Here is a 17,624-nt window from a genome sequence, read left to right on the forward strand (position 1 = left end):
ACCAAGATCATAAATGGTTAGATCTTATTCAAGATCTGATTCGACAAATCTCAACAAGATATAATTTTCACATGAGAAAAATAAGGGTTAGGGTTTTCTTAGTGGTCCCATTGTCATATGTAGTGAAACTGCGTACTCATATAAAATCATGATGAATGGTACAAATGAGAGGACTTTTTAAGAAAGTTCACATTTCAATCGTGCATTGTAACCAGACATGACATGCCTTGCAAACTCGGAGTCATTTGCAAATAAATAGAAAGGAGTGCTTGCAATGAAAATGCGTAAACATCCTTTGAGCTATAGGCTGTCAAGGAACCCAATTGGGATAGAATCCACCTATACTTGTGTTACATCCATTTATATCCTAACTCAATTGGGTCCTAAACTCCTGCTATGCGGATAATACTTTCTGCTACGGTGTCACATTGCCATTAAGGATTAGATTGTCTGGCGGCCGGAGTGTCCTGCGTCTTACTGTTGTTTTACACCATTAAAATTTAATAAAAAGTTAGAATTTTAAGCATATGATTTTAATCCCCTGTAAAGATGTTAGTGCAAGTTTTTACTATTATTCTTGGATTTTGGAGAAGAAAACGAGCAAAAAGCAACTGTGATCTGATGAATGCAATTACTCAACAACGAATGGAGATGATGGAGTAGTGCATCCATCAGAAACTAATGGAGACAGGGAGTGACGAATGAAATTTACGGTAGACCTCATGAATGAAGACAAAAGCTGCTGTAAAGTGAGCCTGTGTGGCTCATCTGACATGTAACAAACCATCTGCGATAGACGCTAGCAAATCCCTATATATCAAAATACCACTCTTGTTTAGCATGTGAGTAAAATGTACAAATGGTATTTTTGTACTGTAACAAACTATATTCGAATATGAGACAATCCATTAAACTTTTTTGGTAGTGCTTGTGTCCAATCTAATCAATCAAGGGTTGTATCCATGACCCACATGGATACGGGAGACACTCTTGTTAAAGTATAAAAGATAAATAACGCCTTTCTCCATCGGCTTAAGCCTGTGGAGAAGTTGGTAAGTTAAAAACTCTAACGTACCCACATCATCTAGGATATGAGATTATCTAGTTGAGTTTCAAGCCTATCAATCTATCATCTGTCCAAGATTAATAAAACCTCTCCAAAGGCTGACCCTATTTTTATGGTAAAAGGGTCCTCAACGCTTATTTCTATATTTTCAAGGAATATAATTGCAATAATCACATACATGTAGCTAGAGAACAAGTGGATCGAGTAGCGATTTTTATTAGTCTTAAATACATAAGACACAATATATAAGACACGTTTATTCTAGGATTGTCCGAAATAACTAACCTAATTTTGTAGGAGATCAGAATAGGGATATGCTTGTTATTGTTTCAAAGTATAAGGGTATTATTGTTAAAATAAGTGATTGTAATACGCTCTTTAACACGTGGCATAAAGTACCTGGCTTCTATGGACCTCCCTAAAACAGAGTTTTTTTATTAAATGGGGACGGAAATCGGCGAGTTTATCACAAAGTCGGTGGTGGGGTCAGAGCAACCCGAGAGAGAGGCAGCCAGATAAACTTATTTATTTATTTATTTTTAAATCGATAGCGATATTTTATCCGCTTTTCTTTATTTTTGGCACCGAATACAATTACTACTCGTGGGTAATTTTTTAGAATATAAGGTTGAGTTTTTTTTTGTTTCACCGTACGATGACAGCGACACTAATAAAGCAGAGGTTTTTGGGCCCTATGATTTCTATCCAACGGTCACTATTCATCGGCGGCCGAAACCACGAATGGAAATTTGTACCCCACTGTCCGTATCTGTTGATATTGGAAGTGTTGTGTTTTGATAATTGCACTAACTCATCTTGTCTTTTATTGTTTAAACAGCTGTCAAAGGCTGTTACAGTTCCCAAAACAAACTGAGTTAGTGCAATTATCAAAACACGGTAGTGCTAATATCAGTTGCCTTTGAAAAAGTATATGAAATTTTTGAAGGGATTTGCTAGGGACATCTCTCCGAAATGCCTTCTGATGGTCCCCTAGCAAATCTGATTTTGGAATCAGTTGAAGGGGTTAAAGAGTGACAAAAATACCCACAATTTGGTCTTTTAATTATTGTTCTTGGAGGGCTTTTTGGTCATTTCCCTATAAATTGATCTACGGGAGAAAAGTGTCCTAAATTAGGTACATTTTAGAAGGAATCCTAAGCCCAATTGGTTTCCCACTGGCCCACCACAGATTGATCTTGTGGCTGTTCATGAAGGCTTACAGATATCAATGGCCAATTTTGTTCCGAAAAATTGAGTTCGAAACTTTTAATCAGCAGGCTCCGTACACCTCGGGCCCACTGTAAAGCAAACAAATAAATCTTTACAGTCAACAAGAAAATAGGAATCTATACTTCTCTCACGCCCAATTCCAATACATCGATCTCATCTAATTCTTTCTTTCTAAGAAAAAACACAATAACAAGTTAGGTCCCTCTCTCCATAAAATTAAGGGAGTAAAAAAACGTCAGAAAATAGGAAGAGGCCAAAAAAAGAGAGAGAAAGAGAGACCAATCTATTTCTCACTCTCTCTCTCTCTCTCTCTCTCTCCGTATAAAATTAAGAAGAAATAATGCTCCCTCCGTATAAAATGCAAAGAAGAAATAATGCGGTATTGTTGATTGATGAGAGAGAGAGAGAGAGAGAGAGTGAGTTGCCTTTCTTACTAAAACCCGAAGCTGAAAAGAATAGAGGGTAAAATTTTCAAGTCCGGATCGCGAGAAAATGCTTGCGAAATTTCCATCGAACTCTTTACAAATCTCTTTCTGATGTTGAATTCGGACCCGAAATGCTCGATTTCTCGCAGGAACCGCTGAATCCGGAGTTTTCTCGCGGGGATCCGAAGTATCTAGGGTATAATGTAAAGTTCTTGAAGCACTGAAGCTCCGTTTAGGGTTTTGTCTAGCTGTCTATTCAGTTTTCTGCTGAAATTCTCGGTTTTCGAGGCTGAGATTGGTGGCAGGAGGTATAATCGAAGATCTGGAGTGTTTTAGGGTTCTCTAAAAAGAAAAGATATCGAGTGGCAGAGATTTCTGTTAGTTTTGCTTCTTTTTGTGCTGGAACGCGTGTTTTTTCATTTTATTTTGGTGAATAAGGCTGTTGTTCGAGTTCTTAAAACCCTAGCTACTGTTGAAGTTAAAGATCTAAGAATTTTGCTTCTTCTTTTTTGCTGGAATGCGTGATTTCATTTTATTGAGGAAACTGTTGCTGGAGTTCTTAAAACCCTAGCTTTTGCTGAAGTTAAAGATCTAAGGAATTTGGGGAGTTCAAGATGGATGCTAGGGTTTGCAGTGTGTTTTTCTAGTTTTGAGCTTGAAGACAGTGATTAGAGCTGCCTTTTGAAGATTGAAAGGGCTAGGGTTAACTTTGGGAGAAGATCTCGACTGGATGAGGCTGAAAACAAGCGTTTCTTGTAGCGGAACCGGTTTTGGATGATGATTTGAGGGGGATTATTCTTGAGTTCTCTCTGCAGATGAAGGTTTTGCGGTTAATTTTAGGTTTTATATTTGTGTGTTGCATTAGTGGTAAAAGGAAGGGGAGAAGAATCGGAGAAAAAAGCTTTGAGATTTTGATGGGCTTGGGTATTGGAAATTTGGAAGGGAGGATTGGTTAAAGGTATGTTAGTCTTTTTCGGGGAAAAGGTGAAAGAGACGGTTTTATGTCGGTCGGAGGTTCGGATATTGAAGGTTTCGCTCGGTTGCTAAGAGTAATCAGCTGATTCGGACCTGATTTTGATCAAGTCGGACTCTCTTTGTGAAGATACTCGTGAATCTGCACAAATGAGGCTCTCCTCATCGGGTTTCGGTCATCAGACTCAAGAAGGTAAGTTTATGGTAGTGAGAGATTTGGGGTTTTGCTCTTATTCTATGAGGTTTTCAATCATTAGTTCTGAGGTTTTAAATTTAAATGAGATCTCCGATGTGTAGCGCTTTGTTTCGTTAGAATCTTCTTACGGGGTCTTCATCTTCTTATCTGATTTTAGGATTTTATGCTTTCTTTTTTCAATTAGTTGACCTTATCCTGAAAACGCTCTTTGTTCTTCCCCATTTTTGCTGGTGTCAAGTAATTACCCTGATTTTTTTGCTTAGCGTTTTGATGCGTTGTCATAAGTACTTTCAATCCTACTTGGAGGGAAGTGTAAACAGGATGTCCCCTCTGATGTTATTTATTAATTGCTTCTACCCTGATGTTTCAGTAAGGGCTGCAAATTTTCCTAATGTGTTCTTCTTTGTGTGTTCATACATGTGCATTCTGAAAATATGTTTTGTGTACACATAACACATTCATTTGTTTGCTATATGCATATTCATTTTTCAAGCTCAATTAATGTTCTAATCATGTTTTCATGCATGCACCATGCTCTTGCATCTAACCCATGTTGCTGTGGATGAAATCACAGGAGAAAAGAGATGTCTGAATTCGGAGCTTTGGCATGCATGTGCTGGTCCACTTGTCTCTTTACCTGCTGTTGGAAGCCGCGTAGTATACTTCCCTCAGGGTCACAGCGAGCAGGTCAGTTCATGCGCAATTCATTAGGTTGTGAACTAGCTGATGAAAGTAAAAGAAACACCTGCTAGATGTCTTCTAGCTATTATTGTTTCTCTTTGTCATCAACACTGTTAAATGGCTGTTCTGGATGCTCCTTTTTGCAGGTGGCTGCATCAACCAACAAGGAAGTTGATGCCCATATACCTAACTACCCAAGCTTACCTCCTCAACTGATCTGTCAACTTCACAATGTGACTATGCATGTGAGTTTCCTTTGTATTGTTTTTATCGTGCTTCCAGCACTTTTACTGGTCACTCCCTTGAACTTTAATAATCTGTCAAAATGCAGGCAGACGTGGAGACAGATGAAGTCTATGCTCAAATGACCTTGCAACCTCTGAGCCCGGTAGTCAACTTTACTTTTTGGTCCCCTATTTTCAGTTTGTTGGTTTTGTAATTTGTGAGTTTTCTTTCCTGACATGACAATTTCTGTAGCAAGAACAAAAGGATGCTTATCTTCCTGCTGAGTTGGGCACCCCCAGCAAACAGCCAACAAATTATTTTTGTAAGACATTGACTGCAAGTGACACGAGTACCCATGGAGGATTCTCTGTTCCGCGCCGGGCTGCTGAGAAAGTGTTTCCTCCATTGGTAGGTTATTTTTGCAAGTCGATTTGATACTGCATTAGGATTTACTTGTTTCTATGTATGGTTTATCTAATATCTTTGTTAGTAAGTTATTTTTGCAAGTCGATTTGATACTGCATTAGGATCTACTTGTTTCTATGTATGGTTTATCTAATATCTTTTATGCTTTAGACTGATCTTGTTTATTATACGCTTACTCTTCCAATTTGCTCTTTCTGCAGGACTTCTCTCAGCAGCCTCCTGCTCAAGAATTGATTGCTAGGGATCTTCATGATAATGAGTGGAAATTCCGGCATATATTTCGGGGTAAGTTGGTGTGATGCTTAAAGCATGCTATAAAGGGTCTAAAATCTCATGGTTTCTTTTCATATGCTGTCTTTCTCTACTGTCACTTAACAATAGCTACTTAGTCATTCCATTCTTTTTACTGAGAGATAAAGAACAACCTACTCTTATTTGTTTTCTTTTCATTTTCTTTTCATGTACTTTTTAGTTATACAGAAAGCAAGCTGGTAATATTTGTTGGCATATTAAATGTTTGATTACTTACTTTTTGGTTGTTTGGGGAAATTGTTGTGACACTTGTTTCTCATGGAAAACAAGAAGTGCCGAAGGTTCTGCCGTGATGCCTTTTTGGATAGTAACATTTGAAAATGGCTATTAAGAAGCGGTAGATATTCCTGGTATTGGTTATTAGATGAGTTAGTAGTGTACTATAGTAGGAAGTTTGTGTTGCTTGAAGAACAAGTTAGGGATGTCCATTTCTTTTTTTATGGATAATTATATTAATGGATTTTTTTTCCTTTAAGCTTTGAAGTGTAACTTTGCTGTATTTACATCCAAGAAAAAAGTATGAGTTTCATGTAAGACCAAAACCTTCAGTGTTAGAACGGGAGGTCACAATGTATTTAGACGTAATAGCAATTTGAAGTTCAAATTGCCTGTCTTGGTGCAATTTAATAAGCGGATATTACCTTTTAGTTGAATCTATCAAATTGCCTGTCTTGGTACGATTTAATAAGCGGATATTATCTTTTAGTTGGATTTGAAGGAGCAGATGTTCTGATGTGTTCCTTGGTCATCAAGATTTGACTTTCAAACTCAAGCTATGCCTTTTAAGCCAAATCAGTTTATGAATCACAGATGGTTCACTTGGGTTGTGATAAAGGAAACTTTAATTTGTCAATGATTGTATTTGAATTCCATGTTTATAATGTGTTCCGGCAATCCTGAAGATGTGTTGTGAATACGTTGATTTTTTCACTAATAGTTGAGGGGTTACTGCATAGTGTGTCCTGGTGGGAATATTTGTTTGAGATAGTGAGGATGAGATTGTAAATGTGATCTGAATACATTTTCGAGATGGCTTATAGATGCTTGCAGCATCTCTTTCCACTGTTCGGCATATATACTAGTACTAACTATTTGGCACTTGTACTATATTCTCCAATGGGGATACTTTGTATCGGCACAAGGGTCTCCATGTTGAGTCTCCATTAAAGTTGATGCATTCATTTGAGGGGCTAGAATCTTGTCTGGCTTTATATGTTCTGCATGGCCTAAGATCAGGTTGTGGTTCTCCTCATTGAATTTACACTTGTCAATGTCTCCTTTTGTTAAGTTTTAACTGATCCAATGGTGAAACAAAGGTTGATGTTTTGAATTGAAAAAACCGAGTAAATTCACATGTGGCTCATTTGCATCGTAGCATTGGTCTGTGGTTGTTGTTCGAATTACCAAAGCAGCGACAGTACTGGGATTGGTTCAAAAAGTTTTTTATAAGAAATTGACTGCCTTTCGCAGTGCACATACCCGTGTGTGGTGAGAAGGGAAAGCGACCAAGAATATATCTCTCAAGTGACATTAGCAAATTTATTAAAATTGATTTTTTTTCCTTTTCCTTACGTATCTATGGTTTCATGCTAGATATCCTCTTTATGATTGAGGGAGTGCTTGAGATTTGGGTAAGTATGTCTCGCCCTTTATTTTCCCATTTTTATTTTTAATAGCTTTTATTTATTTTATTTGTTTTTCACTCTAATGTGGTCTGTCTTAATATCTGTGCAAAAGCCGTTTTTGGAGAATCCATCAATCTGGAGATTATTGTTATGTTAGAGTCTATGAAATGATAAATCTCCTTTCAATCATCATCATAAACTTGGATTTGATTAAGTTTGTTTTTGGTCATTTTATCGTGAATTCTTTGCCTAATAATTTAATTTCTACATGGATAATGATTTCTGCTTTCTGAAAGGGAGTTGACAATCCCACTCTTAAAATTAGGCAGCCACCTTATTAGACTGGCCTATATAACCCTCAGGTACCTAATTAGACAAATTGATATAGTGGAAGTGCTTAGATTCGTGGTTGGCACAATGCCATTATGATTCCGCAAGAAAATTGGTTTAATTCAGGACTTTCAAAGGCGGTTATGAATACACCCCTTTTTTAATGTATCCCATTGAAGCTCTAGATGTGATTGGATGTGGATGATCCATTTGGTGGGCTTCACTTTAGGTTTTCCTTATATTTTCCTCCGGAATTGGTACTAGACATTTGAGGACTTGAAAAAGAGTGAAGGCCACAAAAGTTTTCATGGATTTCTGTCTTTGGGTTTTTGAGGAGTGCATCCTTCAGGCATGCATATGTAATGGTGGTGGTGGAAATGCTGATATGACATGTTGTGCCCTTATGTACAATTTGAAACTCTTGAAAGTGATTTGTTTCCGTTATGCATTGCGTGCTATGCATATGAGTTATAGAATTACATGGAGGGAGCTCTTCACACCTTTTTTTTCCAAACAAGTATCGCCTACTAGTTCACTAGCTTATAAGGTTCAGCAGAAGCATGTTCCCTGTTATTCTCCAATTCCCTGATTTTATGCCATGTCATCAGAATGCGCATTTCTAATCGGGTTCTCTTAGCATATATTAAAAAAGGCAGTGATCCGAGGGTAAGTTCAGATCGAGACCACTTTCGTGGTCTCCATCGCATGTCGCCCTCACGGAAAGAGAGAGAGAGAGAGAGAGAGAGAGAGAGAGAGAGAGAGAGAGAGAGAGGGCGAGAGAGGGCGGGCAAGCCTACCTGCATCAATATCCAATTGACCATGAATATACTTGCTAGCGAAATCAGATTTGAAGGAGAAAAACGGAAAAGTGCTCGCTAAATTGGAAATTCTCAATGACATTCTCCTTTTAATGCATCCCCACAAGATTGCTATGACTCTCTCCTCTTCCATGCATCTTTATTTAGGCTTGTTATTTTCTGCTTCGCGATTATTTGTTGATGAAATGGCATTTTGACTTTCAGTTGCACTCACATAATTCTCTGATTTCTCATGCATGGTGGTTAGTCAAGACATGAGTTATACTGTCCATTGTTTGGATCGAAACTTGTGGGCATGGCAACTAGTTAGTGAGACCTATATGAATTCTTAATGCAGGTCAGCCCAAGAGACATCTTCTGACTACTGGCTGGAGTGTGTTTGTAAGTGCAAAAAGACTTGTTGCAGGCGATTCAGTACTTTTTATATGGTATTCTCTTTTGAAGTCGTTATTTGCTCTAACGCTTGTGTGTGTGCACGCACGTGTGCCTATCTTTATTATTATTATTGTGTGTGTGCTCGCGCGCACTTTAGTACCACTTGTAGTTCTCATATGCTGACGATGGACAATGTTCCCATCAGGAATGAAAAGAATCAGTTACTACTGGGAATCCGGCGTGCTAGTCGGCCTCAAACAGTTATGCCTTCATCTGTTCTATCAAGTGATAGTATGCACATTGGGCTCCTTGCTGCAGCTGCTCATGCTGCTGCAACAAACAGTCGTTTCACTATTTTTTACAACCCAAGGTAGAGTTAGTGCATATCTTTTTAGTTATCATTTACAGGACATGATTGTTCTAAATGTTCCAGTTAAGTTGATTTCAGTTATCTTGCTTTCAGGGCAAGCCCATCTGAATTTGTCATACCACTAGCGAAATATGCGAAAGCATTCTTTCACACCCGTGTTTCTGTTGGCATGCGCTTTCGAATGCTGTTTGAGACAGAAGAGTCAAGTGTGCGCCGGTAAGTTGCATTCCTTCTAAATTAAATATTTGTGCTGCTACTAATCCATAACATGTTTCTATTTTCATACTAAGTTTTGAATACGGTGATCATTTTTACCTTTTTTGTGATGTTTACTTCGTCCATAGCACACATTATAACAATGTTGCGTTGTTGTTTCCAGGTACATGGGCACGATAACTGGTATAGGTGACTTGGATCATGTTCGTTGGATAAACTCACATTGGCGCTCCGTGAAGGTATTAATGTTGCAAAAGGCATTCGTTGATGTACATAACAGTTGGGAGTATCTTTACTGGTGAATATATGTGAACTGTAATCACGAATGCTCTCCATACAGGTTGGTTGGGATGAGTCGACAGCAGGAGAGCGGCAGCCGAGAGTATCTTTGTGGGAGATTGAACCTTTAACAACATTTCCAATGTACCCGTCTTCATTCCCACTCAGGCTCAAACGCCCATGGCCTCCAGGTCTACCCACTCTCTATGGTATGCTTGTTGAGTTCTTCCTTCTAAGTTTAGAAAAACAACTTATGCATTTACCAGTGTTTAGAAGTTGTACTCGGACATGAACCTGAGTTTTTTTTTTTTTTTTTTTTTTTTGGGGGGGGGTGTGGGGGGTTCGGCAGAGTCAAAACTGAGTCGACTCGGGGGGGGTTAATGTTTGACTTGAAGGGGTTTTAGACAATGGTATTTACAAATCTGTCGATTTCAACCCAACATGAAGGGCGTCATGGCAGTAGCCACTCATCCCAGCAACCTTGCTTCTCACTCACGTTCATTTTGTGCAGGTGGCAAGGATGATGATTTGGGTCTGAACTCCCCTCTCATGTGGCTCCGAGGGGATGGTGGAGACCGGGGAATTCAGTCTCTAAATTTCCAGGGTATTGGAGGAGTCACACCCTGGATGCAACCGAGACTTGACGCTTCCCTGCTTGGTCTACAACCTGACATGTACCAAGCCATGGCCACGGCAGCACTTCAAGAAATCAGAAATGTGGATCCTTCTAAGCAGACACCTCTATCCCTTCTACAGTTCCAGCAACCTCAGAGTGTCCCTAACCATTCTGCCGCTTTATTACAGAGGCAGATAATGCAGCAACCACAACCTCCTTCTCCTCAATCCTTTCTTCAGACCATTCAAGAAAACCAGCACCCAAGTCAGTCTCAAGCACTTCTTCTTCAGCAGTTGCAACATCACCACTCGTTTAACAATCAGCAGCAGCAGCAGCAGCAGCACCTCCAACAACAGCAGCAGCACCTCCAACAGCAGCAGCAGCAGCAGCAAATATCGGAGCAGCAGCAGATACCAAACGTTGTCTCGGACCTTGCTCAGCTTGCCTCAGCTTCTCAAGCCCAGGCTACATCTCTTCAAACTGTGTCATCACTGTGTCAACCGCATAGCTTTCAAGACTCACATGGAAACACCATAACTTCATCTGGTCTGTCTCCGTTGCACAGTATTCTAGGTTCATTCTCCTCTGATGAGACATCACACCTTTTAAACTTGGCAAGAACCAACACAATAACCCCTTCCGCTGCCTGGTTACCAAAACGTGCTGCTGTTGAGAGTCTGCTCCCCCCTGGAGCTCATTCTGTTCTGCCCCAGATGGATCCGTTGGGCCAGCCACAGCCCATTGTCTCTCAACATTCTATCTTATTGCCACCATTTCCTGGGAGAGAGTGCTCAGTAGATCAAGAAGGCAGCACAGATCCCCAAAGCAATCTTCTGTTTGGGGTTAATATAGACTCTTCATCACTCTTTATGCAGAATGGCGTGTCGAGCCTCAGAGGTGTTGTCAGCGAAACTGATTCCACGGCTATGCCATTTGGTGCCTCTAGTTATCTGAGTACGACACAAACCGATTTCCCACTGAATCCGGCAATGACTCCTTCCAGTTTAGATGAATCAGGTTTTTTTCAGTCACCGGACAATGTGGGGCAAGTGAACCCACCTACCGGAAACTTTGTGAAGGTGTGTAGCTTATTACCTCGCACATTATATTGACTAAACTTTTCCCAATTTTTTTTTAAAAAAAAAACAATTTCATTCCTAAACAAAATCAGAAAGTACAAGAAGGGGACAAGGAGTCCCCACTCTAATACAGCATCATAAAACTTTTCCCAAATTTTATGACTTGGACTAATCTTTAACAAAAACAGTAAAACCTCTAAATGATGGATGGAATAAAAAATCAACACAGGAAAGTACTAAAGCAAACTGCAAGGGACCAATGGTGAAAACCTTGGCTGATTTATAATTAAAAAAGGTGACTTAGGTCATTGATACATGTAGGGAGAACTACCAAGGGTACTAAAAGGGATGAGAAAACTTGTTCATTGTAAATTCACATGTCTAGGATTTGATTCTTCGATGGATGCGTCTGATATAAGCCTTTGTTTTTCTTGTGACACCTAGGTCCAGTGTATGTGGCAATCAGCCCCATTGAAAAAAGGTGACCAACATGTTGACCAGTGTGTTGACCAGTGCGTTGACTAGTGCTTGACAAGATGAAAAAAATTTAGAGACCAAATTATGAAACTTTTTTTACCGGACTTTTGGGATTTAATAATGTTTGGACATGATTAGGGGTGTAAAAGGCTCGGCTCGGCTCGGCTCGTTAAGCTCAAAGGCTTGGCTCGGGCTCGAACCAGGCTCGGGCTCGGCTCGGCTCGGTCAGGCTCGCGAGCTTTATCGAGCGTGGGTTTATCGAGCTTGCGTTATAAAGTTTATCACTTGGAAAAGGTTGCTAGCAAAAAGCAAATAAAAAAAGAAGTAATGATTACAAACAGAAAGTAAAATAGCTGGTTTTATAAAGTTTAAAATGAAAAATTACGAATAAAAGGTAGGAAGTTATTACAATTAAGAAAAAAATACTAAAAAAAAGTTATAAGTTATGACAACTACGGGAAAAAATTAGTTTCGATTTTCCACAGCCGTTTGATACACACCCTCAGTACGTTTTTGCAGACGCACCTAAGTACGTTTTTGCAATGATTGCACGTTTTTGCAGATGACGAGCCTTAACGAGCCGAGCCGAGCCTGGCCTAACTCGGGCTCGGCTCGGTAAGGATTCGAGCCGAGCTCGAGCTGAGATTGACACCCCTAGACATGATAGATTTTATGAATTTTTAAAATTAAAAAAATACCACATCGTTTGGAAGTTAGGATTTTGACCTGACCAATTTTTTCGCATTTTGTACTAGAACTGGAAAGCTGACTTTTTATCCTTTTAGATTTGAGTCTTGAAACTATTTTTAATAGATCCAAATGGGGGGTATTCCCTTATTTACATGTAAATCCTAAGTAAATGGACAATAAAAGACATTTACTTAAATGACTTACATGTAAATAGAACCAAGAAGCGGGGAACCAGGAAGCAAAAACAGGACATGTAAATAGAACCAGGAAGCAGAAATAAGGAGAAGAAGAAACATGAAGATGAAAAAAAAACAGGAATTGTGGAATTCCGGACGAAATAGCACATTCCGCCTGTTCCGTCCGGAATTCCGGCCGGAATGACTGGAATGGACCGGAATTCCGACCGGAACAGCATATATGGCCGTTCCGGATTCGGTCCCGGAACCGGAATTCATGTCCATTCCGGCCGGAACGGAACGGAATTCCGACCGGAACAGCATATATGGCCGTTCCAGATTCGGGCCCGGAACCGGAATTCATGTCCATTCCGGCCGGAACGGAACGGAATTTATAACTATGCTCTGCATTCAGTGATACACTGCTTCTGGGTGCCCCAAGTAATCAAAAGGGGCGGATATATCACTTCCCTTTTTATTTGTTTGCTATTTCTATTGATCTTGACCTGCTTTGAGACGGCCTTCTGGGATTTTTTCAGTTCAATTATTACATTTTAGCTTCTACTGTGATGTTCAGATCACTTTAATACTGATTATTTGTATATTTGTAATGACAGATTCACAAGGCAGGGTCCTTTGGAAGGTCACTGGACATCTCCAGGTTCAGCAGCTACCATGAGCTGCGCAGTGAGCTTGCATGTATGTTTGGGCTTGAAGGCCAGTTAGAGGACCCTTTGAGATCAGGCTGGCAGCTTGTATTCGTCGACAGGGAGAACGATGTTCTCCTTCTCGGCGATGACCCCTGGCAGTAAGTAGTTTCTTTTTAGTTTCTACTTCACTCTGTTTGTTCTGTCTTTGTACACTTGCATGCTTACATTATACTTCATTATGGACACAGCTAGATGGTGTCGTTCATGAGATAGGGTCTCAGACTTGGTGGCACTGATAAACCAACCAGATGACACACTTCTGTAGTCTATTTAAATAGTGATAGTTGAAAGCATAATGGCTAAGAAAATGTGTAAAATCCATGTACTGCTTTAAAACTTGTAAAATGTACATAATTGAATAGTGAATTTGGGAAACAGAGAAAGATAGGGTTTCCGTAGTGCTATTCATGTGACTCATGGATTTCCAGAGGCAATTTTCTGGACTAATTGAGTGTTCCTTCTATTTTGGTCCTAAATGCACCATCCAGAAAATGATTCTTCTGTTCACTTTTTGAGCAGCATCTGAAAATCAGGAAATGATCATTTTTTTAAATTTCTTTAGCAAAGTTTCATGTGTAGATAACTTTGGTCCTAAATGCACCATCCAGAAAATGATTTTTCCATTCACTTTTTAAGCAGCCTATGTAAATCAAGAGACGGTTATTTATTTTTATCAAAGTTCCATGCGTAATGTGCTTGTTCAGAAATACACATTTTTTCTAGGATCCTGATAACTGTCTGATCAAAAGGGGTGTTGGCCACTATATAATTTTTTTCTGACTTGTCTATTTCTGATGTTTATTTAATTGGAAAATTGGAATCGATAATCATCTTATCAAATTTTACTATTCAAAAGATTTAAGTGATTGATTATATATTGTCTCCGTGAAGCCTTACATTTGTGCTTCTTCCAGGGAGTTTGTAAACAGTGTCTGGTGTATTAAGATACTCTCGCCACAAGAAGTTCAGCAGATGGGCAAACATGGCCTTGAGCTTTTGAATTCAGTTATTTCTGGTAACAACTGCGATGACTACGTGGGCCGTCAGAACTCAAGAAATTTGAGTTCCGGTATCATGTCTGTGGGGACTTTGGACTATTGAAAAAAAAAGTAAGAAAGCATGAGTTACCAGTTATGTGACAACCTCTTCTGTAGTATTAGTCTCCCTCCAAAGGGTGGACACACGCGAGTAAGTTACTAAAGTTAAACTGATTAATGTATTATATGATATCCACATATAACATTGTTATTCATACAACACGAACGTATTATTAGGGGACTGATGTTGTGGAAATAGCTGCTTGTTTTTTTATTATTACTATCTTGCGATGATGTACTATGAACTCAGATTTCAGTAGATGGGGGCAGAACTTGTTCTGGTTCTGGTTCTGGTTGGTAACCCAAGGTTAGTGAAGTCTCCCTCTTTGTTTTTAGGAAATCTGCAAGTTTCTTTTTTTTTTACCATTTTTTTATTTGGCAGTACTTAGTGTTGTAGCTTTTAGGATCACCTAATGGGAGTTATTCCAAATTTGAAGTCCTACCATTTCCTGTTGTTGTTGGTATGTACCAGTTGGTACTTAGTTGTTGATTATGTATTGTTTGATGTTTCATTTTGGTCAGTGGACGTTCCAATGCTTTGTCTGTTTCGGTGAATGTTTAGCTTAGTTTGAGGGCTTTATTGTGATCCATCTCGGTTCTTGTTCTAGTATGAATATGAGGTTTCAATCTTATTCATAGGATCTCAACAAGAGGATCCCTATCAATAGTATATCATTACGCACAGACAAAAACAAGAAATTGAATAACAAAGAAATAAAATAGCCGAGAAGATTCAAGAGGAAAAGATGTTATGACCTAAAAATTTAAAATCAATACAACTGAAAAATTGAGGGCTTAAATGAGGGCTTAAAATAAGGATAAAACATTGAGACAGGAATATAGCCATTTTGGTGGCATTATTTCCCCCTTTTTAAAAAAAAATTATTCTGTTGGACACACTGGTATGCGGCGGAGTTTAGGCCGAAATAAGATATTGAGGGATTATATTCTATTTTCCGAAGAGGGGAACAGAATCCTCATCTGAGGTTCCAGGTTAGAGCGGAACAGAATTCTCAACTGAGGTTGGTATCAGTCTCTAGCAAATTTTGAAGTCACCTTGTGTATATGTCATATTGCACCCCATCTGATAATGATATATTAGGAATATTCTGAAATATTCGAAATATGAGCATATGGGAAGGTTGTGGGTCGAACCATATATACACTATAATGGGCATGAAACGCTTTTCCAAAGCTATGATTTACCTCTATATCAATGGAACACTCGTTTCACATTGTCTATGACCATGAAACGCTTTTCCAACGCTATGATTCTCGTCATCGTGTTTTTAACGTGCTTTTTCCTCCCTTATCAACTTGGTTTTGGCTTCTTTTGGCGTCCAGACGGCTCCCATCGTGTGGGAAATCAGGGAAGTGATAAAATTGGCCCTCTTTTCTTACCTGGCCCAGCCCCCCCTCTAATAATGTATTAATGACTGACTACCTTTTACACTTGAAGCGGGTGGCCCAATTTACAAAAAGGTGCGAATATATCATTTCCTGCAAAATTAATGTGCATGTGATGGGGTCTTTCTCTTTGCTGGCACTCTACGGTCTCTATTGTCCCACTTTCTCAATCGTTGTGAAAGAGTCTGTGCTTTGTTAGGTGAGGACAACCCCACAAACCCTTTGGCTCTCACCTATCATTTTCATTCATTCTGTCATTGACTCTCTATATCTACTATCACCATCTCTTCTTTTCTCCTCACAAAGCCCAAATTTTTTACACCATATTACACAAATTTTGGCTGTGGTTTTAACTTATTTGTTTTGGTGCTTAATATCGTTTAGTGCATGAGAATTAATTGAGTTCTAATGCAGGTTTTATTAAGGGAAATGTTATCAGCACTACTGTATTTTGATGAGGGCACTCCTCACTTTATTAAAAGTAAGGTATGGTCCGCACCATCGGATGATCCAAACTGTCCATTAGATGAGCCACAGCCTAAATAGGTTGTGTCCCAAAAATCATTTTCATAGGTTGATCCTAACCCTCCGGTCGGTCTGTAGAAGATAAGGATCAACCCTCTACCATTCAGATCGGAGGGTTAGGATCAACCTATGGAAATGATTTTTCGGCCACAGCCTATTTAGGCTGTGACTTATCTAATGGATGGTTTGGATCATCCTATGGTGCAGTATGGACCGTACTTTTAATAAAGTGAGAGTGCCCTCATCAAAATAACATTTCCCTTTATTAATCCTCATGACCTCATTGGTACAGTATGGCGAATATTATTGTGTTACCGCCAAAAAGTCATTTTGGCTGTTGTGTAGCTTGTTTTTTTTTTTGTTTTTGCTTCTGATAGGTAAGCTGTGTTGTGTAGCTTGTTGGTAGTTTGCTATTGTGTTACACTCAACCCCATCTTTTTTCAACTGTGGCTTATTAATCCTCTTTTTCAAGTCTCCTTTTCTGTATATATTGAGTTGGGTCCCACCAGTTTTATGTCGGCAGTATGGAACTTCACGTGTCTCATGTATGTGGTGACTTCCTCATGAGAGAGATTTCTCTTGTTGCGTTAGGCAATGTAGAATTCCTTTACAATCATAGGTTTGTTGCCATGCTTTGACTCCACTATGCGAGATTTTAATTTTCTCACTACAGCCATAACTGATGCGTTCCTCCCGTGTGCGTCTGTGGTCTGGGATTTTTTTCAATCTATTTAGGGTTATGCTAAGAATAGAGCCAGACCGTGGACTTTTGTAGGTTGGCTCATGATGTGCTACATGATCAAAGGTCACGATTTCACACGCATGCCCCACAAAATCAGTACGTAACTTTTCTGAAATTGCAACTTGCACTACTTTTGGTCAGCCTTTGGTGCGCCCCATCTTTACCTTTAGCCTTTTGGAGTTGTAATTTAATTTACTTTTAGGGATCTGCTAGGGTTCATCGCACAAGGCATTTCGCAGTTGGTCTGTTGCATGTCAGACCAGCCACCTTATGAATGAAGACTAGCTTTTGTCTCCATGCACGAGGTGGCTGGTCTAACGTGCGACAGACCATCCACCTTGTCAATGAAGACAATAGCTTTTGTCTCCATGCACGAGGTGGCTGGTCTAACGTGCGACAGACCAGCTTCGAAATGCCATATATCCCTATCAAAATTGTGGAATTTTTAAGAATACTAAGATGAAAGGGTCAGGTTTTGTGGGAAGGGCTCACTGTAGTATAACTCATGTCAACTTTTTTTTATATTTCTTTCCGATTTTTTTATTGGTTATTGCCTGGT

General features: G+C 39.3%; 1 protein-coding gene across 2 annotated transcripts; it reads left to right on the forward strand.

The window, feature by feature from the left end:
- Positions 1–2,536: 2,536 nt before the first annotated feature.
- On the forward strand, positions 2,537–14,681 carry LOC143892822 (auxin response factor 6-like). Of its 2 annotated transcripts, none has more exons than XM_077397712.1 (14): positions 2,537–3,886; positions 4,464–4,576; positions 4,717–4,815; positions 4,902–4,958; positions 5,048–5,203; positions 5,422–5,506; positions 8,644–8,734; positions 8,887–9,051; positions 9,145–9,267; positions 9,431–9,506; positions 9,608–9,737; positions 10,058–11,241; positions 13,202–13,392; positions 14,209–14,681. In XM_077397712.1, exons 1-14 carry the CDS (start codon positions 3,844–3,846, stop codon positions 14,393–14,395), a joined length of 2,700 nt encoding a protein of 899 aa, XP_077253827.1. In that variant the 5' UTR covers positions 2,537–3,843; the 3' UTR covers positions 14,396–14,681. The 2 variants fall into 2 exon arrangements, with proteins under 2 accessions (XP_077253827.1, XP_077253826.1); XM_077397711.1 differs by having other exon boundaries at positions 2,542–3,886; positions 9,608–9,755.
- The last annotated feature ends 2,943 nt before the right edge of the window (positions 14,682–17,624 follow it).

This window comes from Tasmannia lanceolata, unplaced genomic scaffold, assembly GCF_043159265.1.
Source record: "Tasmannia lanceolata isolate RefF3 unplaced genomic scaffold, GAP_Taslan_0.1 ptg000015l, whole genome shotgun sequence".
NCBI classification, from domain to species: Eukaryota; Viridiplantae; Streptophyta; class Magnoliopsida; order Canellales; family Winteraceae; genus Tasmannia; species Tasmannia lanceolata.

Bases quoted from the DNA above. Each gene is read 5' to 3' on its own strand.
- LOC143892822 (XM_077397711.1), top strand. From the start codon at position 3,844: ATGAGGCTCTCCTCATCGGGTTTCGGTCATCAGACTCAAGAAG. The intron at 5,204-5,421 runs GTAGGTTATTTT...CTCTTTCTGCAG, and splicing joins AGAAAGTGTTTCCTCCATTG to GACTTCTCTCAGCAGCCTCC. The intron at 8,735-8,886 runs GTATTCTCTTTT...TGTTCCCATCAG, and splicing joins GATTCAGTACTTTTTATATG to GAATGAAAAGAATCAGTTAC.